Raw genomic sequence first — 11,006 nt, 5'->3', positions numbered from 1 at the left:
ATGGGAGCCCCTGACATTTTTTGGTAGGCAGGCTGTGAGCTAGATGAGCTAAAATTTAATTTAAAGGTATCTTTAGACTAAGGGAGACAAAGTTGGAAATGAAGAATTAGAACTAGGTTCATCACTTCACAGCTTCCTGCCCCAGTTCCAAAGCACCGTTTCCCGTAGAGTATCTGGAGCCTGGAAAGTTTAAGCCGCAGGCCCTTCATCAGTCATTAGCTACACTGATAGAAGGGAAGGATTTGGATGAATTGAGCCAAATGCATGTCTAGAAAATTCAAATCCTGCAAAGTACGTTGGAGCTGCTTGGAATGAGCTCTCTCTCTCTCTCTCTCTCTCTCTCTCTCTCTCTCTCTCTCTCTCTCACGCACACACACCTCCCTCTGAAAAATACATGAAAAAGCAACACATCACCCATCTTTTCTCTGATTTTGTGCTCATAAGTACATTTGTTTTAGCTGTGTTTGCTTTGAACGTCACACATCTGCTTGGATTTTGAGTATTTTAAATTTAAATCAGTGCATTTATAATTGGACAACACTAACAGACATGTTACCATGGAACAGGGAAATCCCCCAGGGCTACAACCACAGGCAAAGAACTATAAGTAAATAAGGAATGCTGAGACGGGGGGGAAAGTTAGTTTATCTCAGGGAAGAGCACAGTACCAAATAGTCTGTTCTGGAAACACATAGATGCAAGTAACATAGGGACTGAACAGATTGTATTTATATATTTAGGAATATAAATATATAATTGCTACATATAATTATATATATATATATATATAAAATATCAACAATTACAGCAAGAGGCCATGATTCTGAGGGAGAGCAAGGGCATGTGTACACGAGGGTATGGAAGGAGGGAAGAAAAGGAAAAATGATGTAATTATATTTTAATTTCACAACATAACATAATTTTAATTGGAAAAGTTATCTTTAGAAGTACATTTCTTACCCCTTATAGTTATTGAGGCAGTGTTTGCATAGGGGCAAGTCATCTCTTGGGGATTAGGAAACATGTCAGTAGGAAGAATTTTATTTTTCAGAGCAAGATATATCATTTTAATTTGGTTGCAACTTAAGTCTTTTAAAGACTAATATAATAAAATCAAATCTACCATTTACTAGTTCCTTGGAGTCTAGATTGACTCCTGGATCCAATGCCTGTTGTATGTATAAGAGAATGACCAAGGGGAATCTCAAGCAATCTTCATTTTGCCTCTGAGAGTCAGTCACAGTAGCGCCAGCTGTGTGACTTCCCAGGTGTGTCCCACTGCATCTGATTGGTGCTGAGAGGTAAACAGGCAGGCCCTTCTTCGCTCCCTCTCTTCTTGTACTTGCCCTATTTTTTGTTCCAGTGATGAGAGATGTTCTGGATCTTCTTCATTTTGATTCGCTGATCCAGCATCTTGTACCTTGCAGGATGGTCATCCGTTTTCTTTGGAACTGAAGGCGCATAGGAGCTAGATGCATAAGCGGGGCGTTTGAAGTGACGCAAAGGAGGCTTGATGACTGGAGATCATGGGAAGGAAGACAGACAAGCATTAGCTTCACAGAGACTTGACATGCCACACACATCATGGCTTCCTCTTGGCTTGTATGTCTCCTCCAAGCCAAAACAAATAAACACACGCACACACACTGGATTAGATTTCTGATAATTGAGTAAGCACAATATCAACTTGGCCATTGATTTGAAATCAATAAGGACAAGAAACTGCTAGAGATGGGCAGTGGTGGCCCAGTGCATGAAGTTCACTTGGTAAAGAATGGCTGAAATTAAGGAAGGGTTTCAATATGCTGGGATCACATGTGGAAGCAAAGTGACCATGGTGGGCAGAGATAGAACTATTGCTAACAACATTTAGCATTGTGTGCAAGCTTTGGGGGTTAGAAAAGTGGCACTTACTCCCAAAGTACAAATTAAAAACATATTGCTAAAAAAAAATACTTGCAAAATACTGATAAATTCTAATATCCGAAATGCACAAAGAACCCTTAAAATTCAACAGAAGGAAGTAACCCAATGCCAAAATGGGCAAAGCGATCTGAACGGACTCCTTACGAGAGAAGATACATCTATCCAAGGAGCACAGGACAAAGTGTGAACACTGAAGAGTCACAAATGAAAGAACAGTGTTCTAACACATTGTGTGTAAAGCCAAAGTCCAAAAGCCTGTTAGTGTTCCTTCCTGCTGATGGGAGCAGAAAAAATGGTAGAGTTGCTTTGAAAGCTAGATTAGCAATTTCATAAAGCTGGACACAGTCTTTACCACAGAAGACAATAATTATACTCCTAGGTTTACTCACCTCAACTGTCAAAAGGCCAAGATGATGACCTTTAATGGGTTAATGGATAAATAAATAGTAGTAGGCATATATATATATATATATATATATATATATATATATCTTAATTGATAAAAATAGATGAGCGATCACACCATATGTAGCTGTGGATCATCTTAAGTACACATTGCTAAGTGGATGAAGTCAGTCTGCAAAGGCAGCTGAGCCATAGGATTTTGTTCACAAGATAAGCTTGAAGGAAAACAAACAAACAAACAAACAAACAAACCCCTCCACCAAACAATGAAGACAATAAAAACGTCACTGACAGGGACAGAATTAAAGTGAGGAGAGTGGATTAAACAGGTGAACAGTGGAAAATCCAGGGCAGTGAAGTCATCTGATGGGAAACTGGTGGGTTCTGATGCTATTTGTCAAAACTCTTATGTCTTAGGGGAGGGATCCCTAATCTATGCAATTTTCAAAGGCAATTGAGGGGATTATGGGTATCCCAGAATGCAATGCAGAATGATCTGACTGAATTGCTGATGTAAGTAATCATGAGCCTGCAGGGGATGAGAGGCAAGAGGGCCATCAAGTAACTTCACACTATCAACAGGCTTCAGAGGAGCAGAGAGGCCAGGGGAGTTACACCCAAGCTCTGTATTCTAGTGGATAAAGCTGCTTCTCATACAGGAGCAGATTATCAATTCAAATATACTCTACACTTCTCGAAAATGGAAGACACAAAAGAACAGATGATGAAAACTATCCACACAGATGTTAGCAACTAAGCAAAAGGAGGAGGCTAGAATGAATGATCCACAGGTAATTGATTAGACTTGCTGACAGCAATATAAATTCATTGGTGTAATATAAAGGTGTTCATAGATAGAATTACTTACATGACATGACATGCATTTCTTTATCAGACCTAGAAAATCTTCCAGGTTTTGAAGTTACAGCAGCAGAGAACCCACCTGAAATTTTTATTTCTCCAATAAGAGAATCAGGTACTTCCTCTACAAATAACTTACACTAAAACTAGACATATTGTGCACAAGGTGGACTTGGGGACCATTATAGAAACATAAAATTCAAAAGCAAAAAAAAAGCTGAAGAGAGAAAGAATATGACAAAGGAGCTCCAAGTGGCTCTAAATGAAAATTACTCTGAGCAATGAATCAAAATATGAAGTCAACCACAACCCAAAGTATAAAATACAGACACATAATAATGGGTTACACAAAAATCTGCGAGAAAACAGATAAATCTACTAGGCATATTACCAAACAATTTCGATAGATCCACAACCCTTAGGGAGGGGGACGAGTTTGTTAGTGTGACCTGGACATGGTGACATCCTTCCTATGGTCTAAGAAGAAGCCAAAAAGTGGTCACAGAGAAGAAACATGACCATTGCGATTTCACCCAGGAGAGCAGAGCAACATACTGAGTGGCACACTGGCACATCCTTGATTTTATGTGACGGGAGTTAATATCTTGTGATTGAAGCAGAATTTATTTAGCCCTATTCTAAAAGCAAGCAAATAGCAGATAATCCCAACTGGTGGGTAGTACACAATAATGCTTAGTAAAGCAGAGAAGCCCGCGGGATTACAGAGCCAAGAGAAGTTTAGGGAGGCCGATGACGTCATCTGATGTGTCACCCTGAGGGATCCTAGAACAGAAGATAAAAGACAGCAAATGACAAGCTGGGAGAAGGGAATGAGCATAGATGAAGATGAGTGTATCATCTAACCTGCGGTTCTGTGAGGAGAAAAAGGTAAAGGACTGGCCGCCTTCTTTCTTCCCCTCTCCTCTAGTCTCCCTTGTCTCCTTGGTTGTCCTGAAAATCTGTTGAGTTAATGAACATAGAGGGAAAAATTGTGTTGTCAGGAAGAACAAAGTGGATATGCTAGTTAGGTGAAAAGTGTGGAGGAGAGGAGTTGGTGCCAGCCACTTGCGCAGGTACCAGCTCTCTCTCACTGCAGGTGGCTTCACTGTCTCCTAAAGAGCAAAGGGAGAGAGCACCTAAGTGAGCTGGAAGGACTCAAAGCCGAGGGACACATCTGTTAAACTCCAAAAGCAGTTCTCTGAAAACCCTCTCAGCAAACACCCTCTCAACAGTGAGCAAATGCCTGAGAATCATGAGGAAGCACAGAGGTTACATGCAGAGCTGGGCAGGTGGATTAGTGACTGAAGTCCTCCAAGTATTGGGATGGAGTTCACATCCCTAGCATCCATAGAGAAACCTGGCATGGTAACACACATGTTTATAGTCTCAGTGCTGGCAGGCAGACACATGCCAATCCAAGGGTCCTCCTGGCCATTCAATCTAGAAGAAATGGAAAATTATAGGTTTGGTGAAAGACCCTACCTCAAAAACAATCTCTGACCTCCACAAATCTCTACATGGTGTTTCTCTCCCCACCACATATATTATATATGACACACACAGCAAGACAAAAATTACCAAGTCAGGCGGTGGTGGCACACACCTTTAATCCCAGCACTTGGGAGGCAGAGGCAGCAAATCTCTGTGAGTTCGAGACCAGCCTGGTCTTACAAGAGCTAGTTCCAAGATAGCTAGGGCTGTTCCACAGAGAAACCCTGTCTCGAAAAACAAACAAATAAACAAACAAAAACCAAAGATACAAATTACCATCAAATAGGATACATTGAATTGTTATATTTTCAGGCCAGCGAGATAGCTAAGTTACTAAGCCTATGACATGAATTTGACCCCTGAAACCTACACGGTGGAGAAAGAAACTGAATCCTACAAGTTGTTCTTTGACCTCCATACATGCGGCATGGCATGTACACACACACACACACGTGCACACACAGAGTAAATAAATAAATAAACAGAAGTACTTTTAAATAAATTCTCATTTTATTTTATAAGACGCAATACAGTGACATCCTGGAAAGATGGGAGAAATGTTAGCAAAAATAAAGGCTCATTGATAGTATTTTCAAAAATAACTTTGAATCTAAGCTAATTTAAAAATTATTACTACATGTTTTATGAGTGATTTGCTTGTATGTATGTCAGTGTATCACATGTCTGTCTTGTGCCCTTGGAGCTCAGAAGAGGTCATCAGATTTCCTGGAACTACAGTTACAGACAGTTGTGAGCTGTCATGTGAGAGTTGGGACGTGCACTTAGGTCCTCGGGAAGAGCAGCCAGTCCTCTTAACATCTGAGATAACTCTCCAGTCCCTAACCTAATCTAACCATTACAAAACATATTACCATGTGCATAGGGTAATCTAAAAAATAAACTTTAGTTCATGTCAGTGATTATGTCTGAGTAGCATGAACCTTTGTTTTGATGAACTGATGTCATTTTCCAATATTTCTAAATAATTAGCTTTCAGTGGTGTAATTTTAGAAAAGAAACACAACTAAACACTTTTCCTATATATCAGCTCAACAAAAACACACCTAAGAGAAAATTGAATAAACCAGCATCCCTTGGGGTTTTCCCACTAGACCCCCAGAAAGTCTTGCTCAGCAAACTTTTGAAGTCTAAGATTAATATTTACCCACTGGTTTCTTGGAACATATGTTGTGTTTTGTTGGTGTAACTGAAAAGAATAGAAATCCTTGCCCTTTAGGGCAGTTATGCTGGGTTCGCTCAGAGCTCTGAGACTCACTTACAGGAAGCACCCTGAGTAAAAACTTCTGCACAGCCTCTTTCTTTCTTTTCCTTCCTTCCCTCCTTCTTCTTTCTTTCTTTCTTTCTTTCTTTCTTTCTTTCTTTCTTTCTTTCTTTCTTTCTTTCTTTCTTTCTTTCTTCTTTCTTCTTTCTTTCTTTCATTTGTTTTTCTTTAGTCTCCTCTCATATATTACATCTCAACCATAGTTTTCCCTCCCTCCTCTCCTCACAGTCTCTCCCCCCACCTCCCCCTCTCCCCCAGATCTACTCCTCCTTAGTTTCCCTTCAGAAAAGGGCACCCCTTCCCAGGGATGCCAACCAAACACAGCATATCATGTTGAAATAAGTCTATGCAACTCTCCTCATATCAAGGCTGGACAAGGCAACCCAGTAGGAGGGAATAGTGTCCCAAAAGCAGGCTAAAGAGTCAGAAACAACCCCCAACCCCACATTAGGTGTCCTGCAGAACGCCAAGCCCTAACATATATGCAGAGGACCTAGGTCAGACACATACAGGTTCCTTCATCCTTGGCTTAGTCTCTGGAAGCCCCTGGGAGCCCAGGATAGTTGATCCCGTGGGGTTTCTCATGATGTCCTGACCCATCTGACACCTACAACCCTTCCCCCATCTCTTCTTCAGGATTCCCCAAGCTCTGCCTAATGTTTGGTTGTGTGTTTGTACCTATTTGCACCAGCTTCTAGATGAAGCCTCTCTGATGACAAATGAGCTAGGCACCAATCTATGGGTATAGCAGAATATCACTAAGAATCATTTCATTGACATTTTCTCCCCCAGATGTGTTAGATGCTATCATAGATCCCTGGCCTATGCAGCGTCTGGTTCCTGGCCCTTCAGGTAGTGTCAGGCATGGGTTCCCCCCATGGCACGGGTCTCAAGTTGGACCAGTCATTAGCTGGCCATTCCCGCAAGTTCTGCACCAACTTTACCCCAGCACATCTTGCAGGCAGTGTGAATTGTAGGTAGCAAAATCTTACGACTAGGTTGTTGTCGGGTGCCTTGGCAGGTTACTGCCAAGATGACTGGTTCAGACTTCTTAATACCCAGGCCCAAACTGTCTTATCTTCACCCAGTGAGGTGATAATAAAATCCTCTCTCATAGTTAGAATGGCCATTTTTAAGCCCTCAGAATGCAATTCCATGGTTTAGGGTAAATAAGAATCATAGCCACCACCACCGTTCCCATTCCCAAGGCATGTAGAACAAGTATAAAAAACCATTCTTATGACCCTGGAGGACAGAGAATTGAAGACTGAGAGCTTGGGAACAAAAGCAGAGGCTTGGGCTCACTGATTTATGTCTTTTGAGTCACAATCCCTCTCCATATTCATCCTATTTTTGCAGCTCAGCATGAACTCAGCCAAAGTATTATTGAATTCCCCACTTCTCAGCATGAAGGAACATTTACCATTTGCTGAAATTCTGATTGTCAGAACAAAAACTCTGCTTACCACTGGAGTCCCTACAAATAGCCTGAGCCTACTGATAGAGATGGGCTCCCCACTGAGCTATGAAAGACACATGCATGCCTGCTGTCACCTTCACTCAATATGGGGAAGTGGGGAGCTATGCCCGGTACTGTTTGTATGTACTTCTTGCCTTTCTCCTATGCAGATGTCAAGATTTTGATGACAGGGCACGACAGCAGGGTAGGCACCAGGGCACCATCTTGAGTTTGTGGTGGACTGTTCTTCTGGGGTGCTGGTTGTCCTCCTGAAGGGGTTTTTATTTACCTTGAAATGTTTCTGGGGTCTTAGAAGGGGCCTGACCCTCCTTCTTCTAATAGCTACACCTTCCCTGCAGCTGAACCCAAGACTACAGCCTCCCTCTCTGGATAAAGAAGAAACAAATAAGGAAAACAATCCCACTACCCATCGGCTCAGTCAGCACACTGAGTGCAAATGACTTGCAGAAATGATCATATCAGCTGATGAAGATTTGACCAAGGCATATGCCTACACACAGAGTTAACTTGGGGGTCACTTTTGAACACACTTAAAAGAGAAAGACAAACTTAAGACAAAGACGACACATCTTTAACCACCATCCTTTATTTTGCAGTTATATATAATCTTTGATTTTCATAAAGCAATGCTCTTTCAGGAGCTTCAACCCTCACTTTATTGAGCCCTCATTATTCACATAAGTACCACAATTTCTCCCTCACAAATAATGCCTCTCTTCTGCTACCATCCTCTTTTTATCCCCCCCCCCCACTTCTCCTTTCTACTCTCTTCTCCTAACATTTTCTCCTCCAGAAAACAGATTTCAATTTGCTGACACAACAAACTGACAGTGCTGTTGAATTGAGTTCAGACGTGAGTATTAAAACCTACATATAACGCCTACTACCTGTGTTAGATACCATGCCGAGAATTTACAGTGAATTAGCTAAATCCATGCCCCAGCTCACATCTGTCTATAAGCAAGCACCAGTGTCATTCCTTTCCCAGGTGTGTAAACTGAGGCTTAATGGATTTATATCACAACTATGATGAAGGAAGTCTGGAGCGTGGATTCACATCCCAACAGATTTCAGATCCTTCCTGGTACCTGGAAAATTATCTAAGCCCCGAATTTAGCTTTAATAGGTGTCATAAGAGGCTTAAAATGCCAAGTTAAAACTACTTCATTTAAGGTCTTAGCTGCAGTCAGTCTTGTGGATTCCTGGAAATTTCTCTAGAGCCAGGTTTCTGCTAACCCTATAATGGCTGCCTCTGTCAAGATATCTCTTTCCTGCTCTCTTATTTAGCTTTGGTGCTGCCCTCCTGTGATACCACTGCTTGGCTTTGCATTCTCATCTCAGTAATGGAGATAGATTAGCACTCACTTCAGAAGTCACTAATAAGAATGAGAAGAACCACACATCTGAAAGCAGCCAGCACTGATGTATGGGAGTGCTCATTCCCCTAAGTTTCTCTCCCTTGCCTTCATGCTAGGCAAGCATGGGGTCAAGGTTTCTCTCCCTTGTCTGCCATGAAGACCTGCAATTGTCTGGCAGGTTTATTAATCCCAGGAATATGCAGGAGCATATTCCCTATTTGGGAATTCACATGTATCCCAAGATGTGAAAGCATTAGCTTGAAGCCAGGCAAAAAGGACCCCTGACTTTTTGTAGAAATAGGATTTTACAATATTAACTCAACCAGAAAATTATTTTTAATCCACACATAATACATGCAGTATCATCTAAAGTGACACTCTATCTTTAAACTCTCAATGGTCTGTTTCATATTAAATGCTGGAATGACTAACTCCCTTATCTGCATTTTTAAAGATTCCAGCTCTCCAAAGACTACCTGAAGAAAACCAGAAGTCCACATGGTCTATAGCCCCCTTTTCTTCTCCTCAGAAAGACCAAATATCTCTATGAGGTGGAAAAGGAAGGCTCACAATCTAAGAAGCTATCTATTAATCATCATGTTCAGCCAAAGTCAAGAACCACAGACTGGTGTAGTTCGTCTCATTATTATTTTTTCTTTGAAAGAAAAAAGTCATTTATAATATTGTCAATTGCACCATATAATGATGCTTTAGTAAATAAATGGACTGCATATAGAATTGAATATGCTCTACAGTCCAAATGCTATACCACAGAGTCTTATGTAAATATGTATATAAGTACACTGTTTGATGGTCACACAAAGAAATCACCTAATGACATATTCTTGGGAATGAATTCCCACTGGGCAGTGATGTAGTCCAATTTTTAGGGTTAGAGAGGTCTTTGGGATGCATGGCTGGGTCTGGTTCATGCAGGCAGACCTACTCTTGTCCCTGTTCACCAGCACCTACACAGTATAGACTCTGTGCTAAATCTATGCCATAAAAAGCCCCATGAGAGTTCTCCTCTTGGAAGCAGTAGGTGGCATTCTGGGGGAACCATAGGCTTGCAGGCACACAGAGCTGGGATAATTACCACTCCCTCTGAGATCCTAGGGTCACTTCCACTCAGAGCTTTGTCCCTTTTCATGCATTCTCTGATGTGGGGAGAGAGAATGACCGTGTGAAAACTTTAGGATGCTGTGCATGGGAGAACAAACCAGAAGTGCTTGGCAGTGGGTGTGTGATAGGTGCTTGGTGACATGATATTATTACGTGATAGCTGAGCACGGAGGGCCAGGATGCTTTCCCACAGTCTGCTCTCTTAATTTTCTTTTAACACCACTGAAATTTCATCAAATTCCCTATACATGATTTACACCTGCATGATCTCACCACACACTAAAGAGATTTTGTAGCATATTTATTTGTATTTGGCAGAGAACACACCCCTTAATTTCCTGGGGGAACCACTTTGAAACTAAGTGGTATTCTAAGCAAAGCAAAACACCTAGTCCACATTTTGAACTAAGCAAGTAAGGAGATGGTGATCCACTCAGTGACTCTGACCAGGATATATTGAAGAACACAAAGTTCTTGAGATCCTGGTGGGAAGAATGGCTCAGAGAACCAATGAGAAGCCAGAGCTTTGTCCCTGATTTCTAATCTGGATGTAATTAGTAAGAGGATGAAAATGACAGGGCAAGTTATGATTCCTGAGACTCTGCATTCCTTATGCTAGGGCACTGTTATTTATGAGTCACTCTCTGCAGAAGCCATTCTGAAGTGGATGCTCTGGCTTTCTTCTTCGATTCTTCATTCCATAGCCACTTCAGTCCTGTGTGCCTGCTTCCTGGGGCAGAGATAATGTATGCACACATTTGTATCTCCTGATACAACATAGTATTGATAACAGCTGGTGCTGAGAAATGTTTAAACGAGTGAACGAGCTACTGTGCATCACACTCTGTAACCTTCATGAATGTTCTCTTTAAAAAATAAATGACTCTCTTCAAATGTACACCAGCTGGCAAAGTTGTCAGCATCGACAGAAGCCAATATTTCTCCCTTACTTCCGCAATGCATTCATACCTAGGGTTACTCCCTATGTTTGCTTAAGAAGGATGTCTATGAGTTCATTCCTTCACAAACTTCAAGTCCAGGGAGGCGGCAAACCTGTGTCTATACAGGTGCTGCAACCATG

General features: G+C 41.5%; 1 protein-coding gene across 3 annotated transcripts in view; it reads right to left on the bottom strand.

Annotated features, from left to right (window-relative positions):
* Nucleotides 1-1,038: 1,038 nt before the first annotated feature.
* Nucleotides 1,039-11,006, bottom strand: part of Pde1c (phosphodiesterase 1C) — a 528,369-nt gene continuing 518,401 nt past the window's right edge. For all 3 annotated transcript variants that reach the window (XM_057762590.1, XM_057762575.1, XM_057762584.1), the window contains one exon: nucleotides 1,039-1,517. In XM_057762590.1, the coding sequence (XP_057618573.1) occupies nucleotides 1,348-1,517 (170 nt within the window). In that variant the 3' untranslated portion in view covers nucleotides 1,039-1,347. The remainder of the gene's footprint in view (nucleotides 1,518-11,006) is intronic.

This window comes from Chionomys nivalis, chromosome 1 (assembly GCF_950005125.1).
Source record: "Chionomys nivalis chromosome 1, mChiNiv1.1, whole genome shotgun sequence".
Classification (NCBI taxonomy): domain Eukaryota; kingdom Metazoa; phylum Chordata; class Mammalia; order Rodentia; family Cricetidae; genus Chionomys; species Chionomys nivalis.
This window is presented reverse-complemented; position numbering and strand designations above follow the sequence as displayed.